This window comes from Balaenoptera borealis, assembly GCF_965194805.1.
Source record: "Balaenoptera borealis genome assembly, chromosome: 15".
NCBI lineage: Eukaryota > Metazoa > Chordata > Mammalia > Artiodactyla > Balaenopteridae > Balaenoptera > Balaenoptera borealis.
In genome coordinates, this window is record NC_138871.1 from 29,304,858 (window position 1) to 29,321,286 (window position 16,429).

General features: G+C 38.8%; 1 protein-coding gene across 4 annotated transcripts in view; it reads left to right on the forward strand.

Moving 5' to 3' along the window:
* Positions 1–5,563: 5,563 nt before the first annotated feature.
* EXOC6B (exocyst complex component 6B) overlaps positions 5,564–16,429 on the forward strand; it is a 717,372-nt gene continuing 706,506 nt past the window's right edge. The window contains exon 1 of one of the 4 annotated variants that reach the window (XM_082356334.1): positions 5,564–8,029. In XM_082356334.1, the coding sequence (XP_082212460.1) occupies positions 7,917–8,029 (113 nt within the window). In that variant the 5' untranslated portion in view covers positions 5,564–7,916. The remainder of the gene's footprint in view (positions 8,030–16,429) is intronic. The other 3 variants (XM_082356335.1, XM_082356337.1, XM_082356336.1) reach the window with 3 other exon arrangements.

Sequence of the window (16,429 nt, forward strand, 5' to 3'; positions counted from 1 at the left end):
GAGGATGAAAGAATATACAATGGGTAAATGACATCCTCTTTAATAAATGGTTTTGGGAAAACTGGACAGCTACATGCAAAAGAATCAAACTGGACTACTCTCTCATACCATGAACGAAAATAAATTCAAAATGGATTAGACTTAAATGTAAGACCTGAAACCATAAAACGTCTAGAAGAAAAAACATAGGCAGTACTCCCTTTGACAGCTTACTAATATTTTTTTGATATGTCTCTTCAGGCAAGGGACTCAAAGACAAAAAAAAAAAAGTCAAAAAAAAAAAAAAAAAAAGAAAAGAAAAAAACAAGTGGGACTAAAAAGCTTTTGCACAGCAAAGAAAACTATCAAAAAAACCAAAAGGCCACCTACTGAATGGGAGAAGATATTTGCAAAAGGTATATTAAATAAGGGGTTAATATCCAAAAGATACAAGAAACTCATATAAGTCAACATCAAAAGAACAAACAACTGGATTAAAAAACGTGCAGAGGATCTGAATAGACATTTTTCCAAAGAAGACATACAGATGGCACATGGCCAACAAGCACATGAAAAAATGGTGAACATCACTAGTCATCAAGGAAATCCAAATCAAAACTGCAAATGAAATATCACTTCACACTTGTCAGAATGGCTATTATCAAAAAGACAAGAAATAACATGTGTTGGCAATGGTGTGGAGAAAAGAGAACCATTGTACACTCTGATGGGAATGTAAATTGGTACAGCCACTGTGCAAAACAGTATGTAGATTCCTCAAAAAAATCAAAAAATAGCAATTTCACTCCTGGGTATTTATCTGAAGAAAACAAAAACAGTGATTAGAAAAGTTATATGCACACCTATGTTCATTGCAGCATTGTTTACAATAGCCAAGATGTGGCAGAAACCCATGTGCCCATGAATAGGTGAATGGATAAAGAAGATGTGGTGTGTATATATATATATATATATATATATATATATATATATATATATATATATATATATATATGAATAATAAAAAAGACATACACATATATATAATAAACACACACATATATATAATAAAATAGAATGAAATCTTGCCATTTGTGACAGCATGGATGGACCTAGAGTATTATGCTAAGTGACATAGGTCAGACAAAGACAAATACTGTATGATTTTACTTATATGTGGAATCTGAAAAATAAAACAAATGAACAAACATAAGAAAACAGAAACAGACTCACAGATACAGAGAAGAAACATGTTGCTGCCAGAGGGGAGGAGTATGAGGGAGGAAAGAAATAGATGAGGGAGATTAAGAGGTACAAACTTCCAGCTGCAAAATAAATGAGTCACAGGTATAAAATGTACAGTGTAGGGAACATAGCCAATAATTTTAGTATGTTTTTATAATGACATAGTGCAACTAGACTTACTGCTGTGATCATTTTGAGAAGTATAAAAACACCAAATCACTATGTTGTTAAACAGGAACTAAAATAGTGTTGTAAATCAATTATACTTCAAAACCAACCAACCAAACAAACTCATATTAAAGGGGATTAGATATGCAGTTACCAGAAGCAGGGGATAGGGGGAGGGGGAATTGGATGAAGGTTGTCAAATAGTACAAACTTCCAGTTATAAGATAAACAAAAGATATGTAATGTAAAACATAATAAATGTAATTAACATTGCTGTATGTTATATATGAAAGTTGTTAAGAGAGTAAATCCAAGAGTTCTCATCACAAGAAAAAAGTTTTTTTTCTTATTTCTTTAATTTTGTATCTATATGGTATGATGGATATTCACTAATCTTATTGTGGTAATCATTTCATGATGATTGTAAGTTAAATCACTATGCTGTACACCTTCAACTTATACAGTGTTGTATGTCCATTATATCTCAATAAAACTGGAAGAAAAAAAGAAAAAATGTCTGTTCAGATCTGCCCATTTTTCAATTGGTTTTTTTAATTGTTTTTTTTGTTTTGTTATTGAGTTGTATGAGTTCTTTATTTTGGATATTAACCCCTTATCAGATATATGATTTGCAAATATTTTCTACCATTTGGTATGTTACCTTTTCATTTCAATGATAGTTTTGTTTTTGTTTTTGTTCTGTTTTTTTTTTTTCTTTTTTTTCTGGGCAGAGACTTTTTAGTTTGATGTAGTCCCACTAGTTTATTTTTGCTTGTTTTGCTTGCACTTTTGGCACCACATCCAAAAAAAATTGTTACGAAGACCAATTACTCTGTGTTTTCTTCTAGTAGTTTTACAGTTTCTAGTCTTACCTTTAGGTCTTTAATCCATCTTGAGTCAATTTTTGTGTCTGATGTAAGATAAGGGTCCAATTTCATTCTTCTGCATTTGGTTATCCAGTTTGAAAGGAGAGATTTTTATTTGGAAAGACTCAAGCATATGTTTACTGATCAAGATAAAGAAAAGAAGGAATGTCTGAAGCTGTAAGAGGGAAGGTAAATAGTTGTGGGAACTTTTCCCAGAGGAGAAGTTGACTTCAGCAGGTGACAGTGATCCCCATTTCTCTTACACAGGAGATGAGGAGGAGTTGGATGAAAAGATGGTGAACAGTAGGGAAGTTGAAGTTTTCATAATGAATGGTCGTCATTTCAGTGAAGTGGGAGGCAAATGTCTTTTCTAAGAGCAGGAAGGATAGAAGCAGGTCTAGGATTTTAAGTAGAGAAGAAAGGATTATAAATGGGTGCTGTGAGCGGAAATAGAAGTCAAAGGATGGTTGAACAGCCTTGAGGGTCCAAATGATACTGAGCAACACAAATGTGCTGTGGTGCTAGTTGCCATGGTCACAACGTTTTGTCCCCATGACAGTAGAAGGGGGAGGAATTGACAGTGTCGGTATGATGAAGATCAAGATGTTAAAGGAAGCTAAAGATTTAGAAATGGTTTAGTCAAATTGGTGGCACATGGAGGTATGGAAACATGGGGTGAGTAGCTTCTAACATTTATTCTGCCAAGCCCTGTGCTGGGCCCCTTACATTAAGTATTCTTAATGCTTACAAATGCCTAAGGTAGATATTATAAACTCCATTTTATACCTGAGAAAACTGTAGCTTATGGAAACCACATAACTTACTCAAACTCACCTGCTGATTAATGGAGAAGCCAGGGATCAAACTCAGATCTCTCTGAATTGGAAGCTTGGATAGAAGAAAATTCAGGATAGAAGGGGAAAATGCCAACAGGTTTTATAAAAATCAGGAATGAAGACAAGGATTAGAGTAATGTGTAGGCCCCATGGAAATTAGGCAGAGGAAGAGGTGGATGGAAAGGGGGCACAGAGAGGAATTTCAGAGCTTGTAGTCTTGCCGATAGAGCAATGTTAATAGAATGTAAAGGAACAAGTGAGGCTGTGAATGCGTTGCCTACGTGGCATGAGGAACGTGGTTGGCATAGTTGGGATCCATGAAGTCAAGGTATTGGGTGGGTTATCCATGTTGATGTTGAAGTTCCTCAGGATGATGGCAGAGAATGAGGTGGATAGGGAACCTGTGAGCCAAGCGGTTAAATTTCTGAGGAACATGACCACAGCTCAACCTGGTGCCCTACTTCATCAGGAGGGTTGAGAAATTAGGGGGTCAGAAGAACAGTTCAAACGTGGCAGTGCAGAGTATTGAGAGGCTGTACATCTACTGAGGCAGGAGATGAAAAATCGGTTCATTTAAAGTGAATAAGGGGAAAGAGGTTGTTCTTTGAAGAGGGCTTCAAAGTGATTTGGAAGGGGTCTGAGAAATGATACAATCCATTATACTAATGTGGAAGCAGATGCAGAGAAGCAGAATGATTTGCTTAAGTTCACACAGTAAATGAGTGGCAGTGGAGGGGGTGGGTGGGACAGTATGGTTGAATGGTCAGGAAATAGAGCTTGGAATGAGATTGACTTGAGTTTGAGTATCAGTGTGATCACTTACACTGTGAGGCTTGAGGTATTACCTAATCTCTCAGCTTTCTCATGTGTAAAATGAGATATATAATATCTATAGCAAAGGATTGTTGTAAGGACTTAATGATGAATATGAAGTGCTTACTTTCTGTATTGTGCTTGGCACCAGAAAGTGCCCAATACATTTTAACTACTAAACTGGAACGGAACTAAAGGGCCCCAACTCAGTCTAGTACTTTTCTGGTCATTCCACACTGATCTAACGTTCTATTTAGAGGGGATTCATGTTAGGTCATCTTCATTGGAGTTTCCTATACTAGTCACTCCAAACTCACACAGCCTTGCTGGTAAGAACTCATGTGAGATCTCTGGCCTCTGAGGGGGCTAAAAAACCCCTGCTGACAGTGGCAGAAGCTAGTTTAACCACTACTATACATTTCTGGTCTACATACCCATCTTCTTCCTGTGATGTACAAAAAGCTTTTTGCTGAGTGAGATGCTAAAATTGGTGATTGATGGGATCTTCTCTCATATATTTCAAGAGATCTTTAGAAATATGGAAGGCTCCAAACTCTCCCTACGTCTCTTAAGTCTGTCTGAAATTGTTTAAGCATGAGTAATGAAACAAGGTGAGGACAGCCAGAGGTTATCTAGAAACAGACAGATTTAGCCACTTGCTCAGTTCCTCACAAACCAGGACTTGTAACCCATTCTCCTCACTACTGATTTATTTTTAAAATGTGTTTTAAATTAATAACTACAATTTAAAAAAAAAAATCAGTACATACATGAGGGAAAGAATTCCAAAAGTGCATACATAGTAAAAATTATCCTTCTCCTACTTCAGGTCTCTTCGTCCCAATCTCTCTCCTGGCTGCCACTACTGTTGACAGTTTCTTGGATATCCTTTCAGAAATATTCTATCTGTGTAGTATTTTATGTATATATAAGCATATATATGAATTTTTTCTTTGTGATTTTTTAAAAAATATTTATTTATTTATTTATTTGGCTGCCCTGGGTCTTAGTTGTGGCACTTGGGATCTTCATTGTGGTGTGTGGGATCTTTAGTTGTGGCATGCAGGATCTTTAGTTGCAGCATGTGGGCTCTTAGTTGAGGCATGTGGGATCTAGTTCCCTGACCAGGGATCGAACCCGGGCCCCCTGCATTGGGAGTGTGGAGTCTTAACCTCTGGACCACCAGGGAAGTCCCGTGGTTTTTAAATTGAGGTATAAATGACATACAACATTAGTAATTTCTGGTGTACAACATAATGATTTGATATTTGTATATGTTGTGAAATAAGTGTAGTTAACATCCATCACCATACATAGTTACAGAACTTTTTTTTTCTTGTGGTGAGAATTTTTAAGATCTAGTCACTTAGCTACTTTCAATTATGCGATACAGTATTCTTTTTGGTTTTTTCTTTTTTTTTCAACAAATATATCTGTTCAGTTTTTTATTCAACCAAACAAAAAGATTCTACAATCAATCCCACTTGCATTTTTTTCCTTGAAATATAGTTGATTTACAATGTTGTGTTAATTACTGCTGTACAGCATATATACATTCTTTTTTTAAAAAAATAAATTTATTTATGGCTGTGCTGGGTACTCGTTGCTGTGTGTGGGCTTCCTCTAGTTGCGGCGAGTGGGGGCCCACTCTTCGTTGCGGTGCGCGGGCCTCTCACTGTTGTGGCCTCTCCTGCTGCGGAGCACGCGCCCCAGGCATGCAGGCTTCAGGAGTTGTGGCACTTGGGCTCAGCAGTTGTGGCTCGCGGGCTCTAGTGTGGAGGCTCAGTAGCTGTGGTGCACGGGCTCAGCTGCTCCGCGGCATGTGGGATCCTCCTGGGCCAGGGCTCGAACCCATGTCCCCTGCATTGGCAGGCAGACTCCCAACCACTGCGCCACCAGGGAAGCTCTTACATTCTTTTTTTTAATATTCTTTTCCATTATGGTTTATCATAGGATATTGAATATAGTCCTCTGTGTTATACAGTATGACCTTGTTGTTTATCTCCTTTTCTCTTTTTCTTGAAGTATAGTTGATGTACAATATTATATAAGTTTCAGGTGTACAACAAAGTGATTTACAATTTTTAAAGGTTATATCCCATTTATAGTTATTATAAAATATTGGTTATATTCCCTGTGCTGTACAATATATCCTTGTATCTTATTCATTTTATACATAGTAGTTTGTACCTCTTAATCCCCTCCCCCTATCTTGCCCCTCCCCACTTCCCTCTCCCAACTTGTAACCACTAGTTTGTTCTCTATATCTGTGAGTCTGTTTCTTTTTTCTTGTATTCACTAGTTATTTTATTTTTTTAGATTCCACATATAAGTGATACCATACAATATTTGTCTTTCTCTGTCTGACTTATTTCACTTAGCATAATACCCACCAGGTCCATCATCCATGCTGTTGCTAATGGCAACATTTCATTCTTTTTTATGGCTGAGTAGTATTCCATTGTGTGTGTGTGTGTGTGTGTGTGTGTGTGTGTGTACCACATCTTCTTTATCCATTCATCTGCTGATGGACACTTAGGTTGCTTGAGTATTTTTTTTTAAATGAAAACATGCTCTATATACTGTTTCATGCATTTTTTTTTCACTCAACCCTACAATTTGAAGACAGTTTCATATCTGAATATAGAGTCTTTTCTCTTTCTCCTTAATGATTGCATAATTATCCATGGCATAAATTATTTAGCCTCAACTTCCAGTTTGGTTCTTACGTGCCTTTTTTTGTTGATGGCAACACCATTCTCCCGGCTACTCTGCTCCAAACCTTGGAGTAATACCCAACATCCTCCTTCCCCATACCTAGTAAATCATGTCAATTCTGCTCTTACAATGCTTTTCCTACTTGTCCATTCTTTTTCATTCCCATTGCCACTTCCCTGGATTAGGTCTTAACATTTTCTATAGCATTTTCCTGTCTCCAGATTTTCTATTTCTGTCCACCTTGCACACTTGCTTTAGATCAAGTTTCCTAAGGCCAAGATTTGGTTTGTGTCACTACTCTTCTTAAAAACCTTCAGTGGATTCCCAGTCATTGTGTTATATTTTAAAACTCAAGCAGTGATCAATAAATATGATTTAAAAATTCTAATCTGGTGAATTTATGAAATGCAGATGCCTGGATAAGAATGTCCATATGTAGGACCTTTGGTCTGTATTAAAAAAAAGGATCCAAGGTGCTTTTGATGCAGTTGGTTGTTGGACCAGTGGAGCCATTAGAATAAAGTACAAATTTCTCTTCCTGGTATTCCTTTTCCAAGATGCTTTTTCTGCCCCATCTCTTGCTACTACTTCTCTACACACCAGTGCAAATGAAGTTTTTGTTGGTTTTCTGGGTGCTCCTCACACCTTCCAATCACATCTTTTAAAAATGTTCAGGCTTAGTCTCTCAATGAATCCTTCGCAGCCAGAAGTGATCGCTGTGCTGGATTCTCTGAACTGGCTTACAGGTACATTATGCCTTACCTCTTAGTTTCGGGTTTCTTAGTTTTGAGCTTTTCCTCCTTGTTAACTTGTAAGATCGCTGTCCGCAGAAACCTAGTTAGTCCTTTCTTAATATTCGTCCCTATAGAGGCTTTTGTACTTTGAGGCAAGGGTCTTAAGAATTTGTAGGTTTAGTGCCATTGCCGGACTTAATCTCCGTTGCGTATGAAGTCGTTAACTGTTCCTGCCTTATAGTGGAGCTTTTAACACGTGTTTGCGGATTCAATGAATAACGTGTGGAACCCCATCTCCCAGAGAACTACAATCCCAGCGGGCATTGCGCGGAACGTCGGCGGACGTGGTGACGCAAGGGGGCGTGCCGCATCTGAGGGAGGGGTCGTCCTGCGGGTAGCAGGAGGCTCAGGAGGCTCTGGAGACTGGGGTGAGAGAGAGGAGAGAGAGCGAGAGAGAGCGAGAGAGAGGGAGAGAGAGAGGGAGAGAGAGAGAGCGCGAGCGAGCGAAAGGTGAGCCGAGCTGAAGGAGGGCACGCGCTGCCGGGCACCCCCAGTCTATGGAGCGGGGTAAGATGGCGGAGGCGGAGAGCCTGGAGACAGCGGCGGAGCACGAGCGGATCCTCCGAGAGATCGAGAGCACCGACACGGCCTGCATCGGGCCCACGCTCAGGTACCCTGGGTACCGGGGCCACAGATGGGCGGGCATGGGCGGGACCCGGGGGCAGGCTCCCTCGGGGCTGTGCGCCCGGCCGGCCACCCGCAGGGCCAGCGCCGACCCCTCCCTTCGGAGAACCAGGCGAGCGACCTCCACCCTCGGCGAGGAGGGTCCCCCTCCGCAGTCCCGCCGTGGGGTCCCTTCCCGACCTTCGGCGCCGGCAGCCCCGTTACTCTGTAGGCTCCTCCTGCCTCCCTCGGGGCTGGGGCAGCCGTCGTTCTCCCTCCGAGGCTAGACCGGCCCGCGCCCGGCAGGTGGTGGCTTTTAGCAGAGCTTCCCCCTGAGTACATCACCCTTCTGCCTCCGACTCAAACCCCGTCCTGCCCTAGACCCAAGTCCTGCTCATCAGGCAAAACAGAATTCACCCCACGGTCTGTTGCTCGGAAATCAAACTCTTGCCTCAAAATCACAGCCACTTCTCAGAATCGAGTTCTTGAAAATCCTAGGCCTGGAAAGAGGGAAGTTTCCTTCAACCTCTCCTGTGAGCGGGTGCTCGCTGAGCCCTGTCAGGAGGACGACCTCCCCAAATGTGCAGCCTCCTGGTACTCCTCACCGAAGACACGTTATCCCCCCTCCGTTCCCTGTGACCATTACTTTGCCCACACACCCTCATTTTATTTGGAGTTGTCAAAACAAGCCGCCACCCACCTCAACTTATTTAACAAAACTTAGGTACCACTTACTATGTAAAGTGCAAGACATTTATTAAGCGATTTACAAGTATAACTTATTCAAACCGCACAACAGCCCTATTAGGAAGGTACTATTATTGCCCTCATTTTACAGATGAAGCACAGAGAGGTTCAGTGACTTGCCCAAGGTCACAGAGAAAATAAAGTAGGAGAGTCGTGATTCCTGCTCATGCATTTTGGATCCAGAGTCTGCATTCTTAATCTCTGTTTTTCTGCCTCAATTGGGGATCACCATCTACCAGTACTTTATGTTAATTACTCACCAAGCGGAATTTCAAACTACCTTTTTCTTTCCCCTCAGTTTATTAGTGCCCTAGAACTAGCTTATTTTCGTCCTTCCTGTGGCACCTTCTGATCTCCATGCAGCCAACAGAGAGAATTATCTTACCCACCTTGTACAGTCTTGGGTCGCTGTTCCTCCCTTCAAAAAAGTTATTACTCACTGCTTGTTTTTTCGTGGGGAGAGTTGCCTCATGAAAGTGTTTGAAGGAGGGGCAGGCTGGAGACTTGACTCCTCATTTCCACCTGCACAGCTTCCTTCTCCAGGGCATATTGTTAGCACAGTTCTACCAGTGCCATCCCTGGACATGGGACATGACCATCCTTAGTAGTTTGCTTTTTGTCCCTTACTGCATTATGATCATGACCGTCATGCTCCTCTCTTTTCACATTTTCTTGAGTTCTTAGGGGTGAATGACCCTCATTTCATTATCTTTACTTTTATAAAAACTAAGGACTACTTACTGGTATTCTATATGCATTATTAATGGTTATTCATATTTGGTTTTCATGAAACAAAATGTTATTAGAGTTACTGAGGATACTGTTTCAGTATTCTACTAAGAAATTTGGCTGCTGAGCTATATAGTTGGCAGCCAAGCAAAGCTCCTGCTGGAACAGTTGGGATTACCAGAGTTTTTAGGAAGGATTCTTCATCAGAACACCATCAATGTTGTCTTGAGTTGGTTGTGGTTTTTAATTGCTGTCGTTCTTGGTTTATAGGATAAATGACTTAATTTAGTGTTATCAATTTAGTTTGTTGTGATTTATTATGTTAGCTCTCCACTGAATAGTAGTTGAATAATAATGCATATTTGTTCAACTGAATTTTGGCCTGTAATTTTCCATTATCTTGTCTGAAGAGTATATATATTATGTTTAAAATATGTTACCCATTCTCCCGCAGATTTGCCTCATTGTTATCACTGAGTTCTTTATTCACTGGAAAGTCAGGTTTTGTTGGGGTAGATGGATTAGGGATCTTTTGTCCTAAGGGGACATGGTTAAAAAAAAAAAAGTTTTGAAAACCGCTGCACTATCCTACTACTTTTAGTTGCTTTTCGTGACTCCCTTTTATCATTATTAGGGGCTTTTCATTTTTGGCCTTGTCTGGTCTTTGGTGGATAACCCTAAATCTTACTATCGGACCCAAGATTCAATCACTAGAACATCCTATAATACAAGTAGTATCTGCTGTCTTTGTCTTTAGTCTAGCTTGTTCTTCCCATATTCACAGGGGATGATCTCATCTTTCTTCCTTATTCAATTCAGAGGCAGCAGCATGCACAGACTTGATGTTTCATATCTCATGCTTTACCCTGGGTGCACTTCCATAATCATTATCTCCTGGTTTTCCATCACAGTTATTAAACAGGTTTCATAAAGGCAGTAGGCTCTCTTCCCTAACTTTACCCTTAACTGTAAATCCCAAACTCTATCCCTCTTCATAGTCTTTCCTATTTCTTTTTTTTTTTTTAATATTTTTATTCTTGGCTGTGTTGCGTCTTCGTTTCTGTGCAAGGGCCTGCTCCAGTTGCGGGAAGCGGGGACCACTCTTTATCGCGGTGCGCGGGCCTCTCACTATCGCGGCCTCTCTTGTTGCGGAGCACAGGCTCCAGACGCGCCGGCTCAGTAATTGTGGCTCACGGGCCCAGTTGCTCCGCGGCACGTGGGATCTTCCCAGACCAGGGCTCGAACCCGTGTCCCCTGCATTGGGAGGCAGATTCTCAACCACTGCACCACCAGGGCAGCCCTCCTATTTCTTTTGAGGTAGCATTTTTAAGGCGCTGGGTTCTTAGCTGTTCCTGAGAAAGGTTTTGTAAGTGAAGAGGAACTAGATAATAATAATTGGTGGTACCAAATTCTTCTTCCGGTTTTACCCCTTTTTGTTTGAGGAGCCATAGTGGCTTGACTTTTTCATTATATAACTAACCTTATTTAAACTTGAACAGTAAATGCAATGTTAGTTGATTCCCATGTATCATAAGGAGTGCCTTTCCTTACTTACTGTAATTCTGAAAGTCCCAAGCTTATCCATGCATATAGAGGCTGTTGCCTAGCAAATTCTTTTGGGAAAGCAGCCATCTCTTTCTTCTCTGTCTTCATCTCAAAAATTATTTTGTTAACTACAAGTCCTGATTTTGCAGATGAGGAAAGAGGCCCATAAGATGTTAGGGCATGTCTTGTTTTTAAAATAATATTGATTCTTGCCTTGAAGTGCTAATACTAAAATAGTGATCACAAATCACTCATGAACAATAGCTTCATATTTTCATTTTTCAAATCACGTTTACATATCTCTAGTCTTCTTCCACATCAGTTATTCAGAATAAGCCATTTCCTCACTTTGCTCTCTGGGTGCTAGCAATTAACATTCAGTCTTAATTGCTATTTAAGATTTTAAAACAGACTTTTAAATTTAACAGTGAAATACATTGCCTTTAAAACAATAGCTTTATTGGGATATAATTCATATACTGTACAGTTCACCCATTTAAACAATACAATTCAGTGTTTTTTTTAGTGTATTCACAGAGTTGTGTAACAGTCACCATAGTCTAATTTTATTTTATTTATTTATATTTTTTAACATCTTTATTGGAGTATAGTTGCTTTACAATGGTGTGTTAGTTTCTGCTTTATAACAAAGTGAATCAGTTATACATATACATGTGTTCCCATATCTCTTCCCTCTTGCATCTCCCTCCCTCCCACCCTCCCTATCCCACCCCTCTAGGTGTTCACAAAGCACCGAGCTGATCCCCCTGTGCTATGCGGCTGCTTCCCACTAGCTATCTGTTTTACTTTTGGTAGTGTGTATATGTCCATGCCACTCTCTCACTTTGTCACAGCTTACCCTTCCCCCTCCCTGTATCCTCAGGTCCATTCTCTAGTAGGTCTGTGTCTTTATTCCCATCCTGCCCCTAAGTTCTTCATGACCTTTTTTTTTCTTAGATTCTATATATATGTGTTAGCATACGTTATTTGTTTTTCTCTTTCTGACTTACTTCACTCTGTATGACAGACTCTAGGTCCATCCACCTCACTACAAATAACTCAATTTCGTTTCTTTTTATGGCTGAGTAATATTCCATTGTATACATGTGCCACATCTTCTTTATCCATTCATCTGTTGATGGACACTTAGGTTGCTTCCATGTCCTGTCTATTGTAAATAGAGCTGCAATGAACATTTTGGTACATGACTCTTTTTGAATTATGGTTTTCTCAGGGTATATGCCCAGTAGTGGGATTGTTGGGTCGTATGGTAGTTCTATTTTTAGTTTTTTAAGGAACCTCCATACTCTTCTCCGTAGTGGCTGTATCAATTTACATTCCCACCAACAGTGCAAGAGGGCTCCCTTTTCTCCATACCCTCTCCAGCATTTATCGTTTGTAGATTTTTTGATGATGGCCATTCTGACCAGTGTGAGATGATATCTCATTGTAGTTTTGATTTGCATTTCTCTAATGATTAATGATGTTGAGCATTCTTTCATGTGTTTGTTGGCAATCTGTATATCTTCTTTGGAGAAATGTCTATTTAGGTCTTCTGCCCATTTTTGGATTGGGTTGTTTGTTTTTTTGATATTGAGTTGCATGAGCTGCTTGTAAATTTTGGAGATTAATCCTTTGTCAGTTGCTTCATTTGCAAATATTTTCTCCCATTCTGAGGGTTGTCTTTTGGTCTTGTTTATGGTTTCCTTTGCTGTGCAAAAGCTTTTAAGTTTCATTAGGTCCCATTTGTTTATTTTTGTTTTTATTTCCATATCTCTAGGAGGTGGGTCAAAAAGGATCTTGCTGTGATTTATGTCGTAGAGTGTTCTGCCTGTGTTTTCCTCTGAGAGTTTGATAGTGTCTGGCCTTACATTTAGGTCTTTAATCCATTTTGAGTTTATTTTTGTGTATGGTGTCAGGGAGTGTTCTAATTTCATACTTTTACATGTACCTGTCCAGTTTTCCCAGCACCACTTATTGAAGAGGCTGTCTTTTCTCCACTGTATATTCTTGCCTCCTTTATCAAAGATAAGGTGACCATATGTGCGTGGGTTTATCTCTGGGCTTTCTATCCTGTTCCATTGATCTATATTTCTGTTTTTGTGCCAGTACCATAACACAGTCTAATTTTAGAACATTTTCATCACCCCCAAAAGAAACCGCATACCCATTAGCAGTCACTCTTCATTCTGTCCCCCTTCCCAAGGCAGTCACTACTTTCTGTCTTTATGGGTTTGCCTATTCTGTTCACTTTGTATAAATGAATCATACAACATTTTGAGGAACTGCCAAACTGTTTAACAAAATGTCTGTACCATTTTGTATTCCTGCCAGCAATGTGTAAGTGTTCCAGTTTCTCCATATCCTTGTTAGCACTTGTTATTATCTTTTTTATTTTAGCCATCCTAGTGGATATGAAGTTGCATCTCACTGTCATTTTGATTTGCATTTCCCTAATGGTTAATGTTTTCATGTGCTTATTTTTTATTTGTTTATCTTTTTTGGAGCAATGTCTATTGAGATCCTTTGCTCAGTTTTTACTTGGGTTGTCTTTTTATTACTGAGTTGTAAGAGTTCTTTATATATTCTGGATATAAGTCTCTTACCACGAGTAGGATTTGCAAATACTTTCTTCCATTCTTTTGGTTTGTTTTTTCATTTTTCTTGTTGCACAAAAGTTTTAAATTTTGATGTAAGTCCAGTGTATCTAGTTTTTATTTTTTTGCTTGTGCTTTTGGTGTTGTATCTAGGAAACCTTTGCTTTACCCAAGAGTATGATGATTTTTTCCTGTTTTTTTCCTGAGTTGGATAATTTTATCTTAACATTAAGGTCTGTGATCCATTTTGAGTTAATTTTTGCCTATAGTGTAAGGAAGGGTGTTCAGTTTCATTCTTTTACATGTTGATATGCAGTTGTTCTAGCATCATTTGTTGATTGCCATTTTTCTTACCCAGATATATTTCTGGTTGATTTATCTTGGTCTTTTTACCATTAAATTTATATTCCTTATTTGTAGCAGAAATGTAACCTTCAAGACCCTGTCATTGTGTTTGTTTGACTTTGCTGTTCAGCTTGACCTCCCTTGTCGAGTGCTCTCACCTGGGAAGAAGTTTGCTCTAATGTTTTCAGATAAAGGTTTTCTCTTTTTTAGCTTAATTGCTGCCTTCCATTTCTGAGGTTCTTGTGTTATAAGAATGATGTGATTGCTATATTTGATCTTGGTAAAGCACTTTACTTTAGGGACTGATTCTTGTCTTACCTCATGGAATGGTTTTGTGTTATACTGCTCAGCTTTAAGATTAACATAAGGTGTATTAATGATAGAATCTTATCTATTTGATCTTTTTCACTGTTGAAACATTAAAAAAGCTATTATGTCAACATTATAAAAATTTTGGAAGCTATATTAAGAATTACTTACACTCCTATAACACTGCTGCTGTTGTTTTGGTGCATTTCCTTTTAGACCTTTGCTTTATGTATTTTGTTGTTAAAAAGCTGTATTCTTGGTGTGGTAACAATTTTCTCTCTTGCTTATTTAATTAAATTGTGTGTAAAGCTGCCTCTTACAGAAAAGAAATATGGGGAATATTTTCAAAAGCTGTTTTGCTCAGTGTCATTTGATAATTAAATATGGGGAACTGGCTTCCCCACTTACTAATTCTGTGCCTTTGGCCACATGGGTTTGTTTTCCATCCTCTGCCCTCCCCCATTACCTAAGTTGTACAGAAACCAGTTAATCGTAATCCTTGGTTTATGACACTCTCTCATTATTGGTCACCACATGGACCTCTTTAAACAATTAATTAATTGTTTTTATAAGCAATTTACCACCCTAGTAGGCAAATTTTTCTCATCTTTAAAATGGGGATTATACCACCCACCTACATTGCAGGAACAGTATCAAAAAAAAAAAAAAAAAAGGAGATAAAGCGTTCTTCACTATACCTGCTAGGTAGTAGTAACTCCGATAATGTGAGTCATCTGCCTTTTACCCTTGAGTTTGCTATGTGGACTTAGGTATTTCTGTTTTTGGAGTTATGTTAATTACAAAACTTAGTGTTTGGAGTGGTTCTTGACTCTTTTTCCCCTTCCACTCATACATCTGAGGGATATAATATTCATCAATAATCAGACCCTGGAAGTGGTTACTTTGATATAGACTGGAGAATGGAGGAGGAGATGGGAAACAATCTTATAAAGGCAGTTTAGGTGACTGATACACTCCCTCCTTGACAATCAGTGAGGGGAAAGACATGATCTCCCATTGCTAATTGCTTAATTTTTAGTAGTAGCTCCCTTCTAAAAATAACATTTTTATATTTTAATTTATAAATGTAAGGTAATGACTTGTAAAAAGATAGAAGAAACAGACAACAAAAAACTTAATCCTACCACCCTGTCACAATCTTATATTTATATATTTCTTTTAAACTTTTCCCACATTCGTTTTATTACATTAGAAGAATATTATCATGTTGTGTCTTGCCTTTTCAGTTAACATATTATATACAGTTTTATACATTGTTATATATTATATATTTATATTATTTTGGTGGCTTCATTCATGAATTAATTTATTCATTCATTCTACAAATATTTATGGAACAACTTCTATGTGTCAGGTACTCTTCCAGGCTCTGGGGTACAACAGGGAGCAAAATAGACATGTCCCTGCCCTTTTGGACCTTACATTCTAGTGGAGCACTCACAGAATAAACAAACACATAGATACATAAAATAATAGTGCTACTTAGTTGTTAGTGTTACATATGATGGGGTATTATTTTTGATTAGGTGGTTAGAAAAAGTTATTCTGGCAAAGATTTGAAAAGAGTGAAGGAGCAAGCCATATGGCTCTCTGGGGGAAGTACCTTCCAGACAGCAGGCACAGTGTGAAGACTCAGGAGAAGCATAATGGGAGGTGATGGTAGGAAATTAGTGAGGGTCCAGATAGTGTAGACTAAGAAAGAGACTGATTTTATTTCTAAGTGTTATGGTAAGGTACAAGAGAGTTTTGAGCAGGAAAGTGACATGCTCTAACTTAAGTTAAACAAAGAACATTCTGGCTGCTGTGTGAAGATTGGAGTAAGAGAAGAAACAGGAAAACCAGTCAAGGGATATTTGCAGTAATAAGAACTAAGAGATGGTTGTAGCATGCAGTAAGATGTTGGGGAGGAGATGATGAGAAGTAGTTGGATTTAGAATATATTTTGAAAGCAGAGCCAAAAATATTGAATTAGTTATAGGGGTTAAAAAAAGAGAGGAAGCAAGCATGATTCCAAGGCTCTTGGCCTAAGTAAATGGGTGAATGGTGGTGCCATTTATTAGAATAGAGAATAAAGGGGGAGGAATTTTATTTTTCTTCCTGGCACTTACTATTGC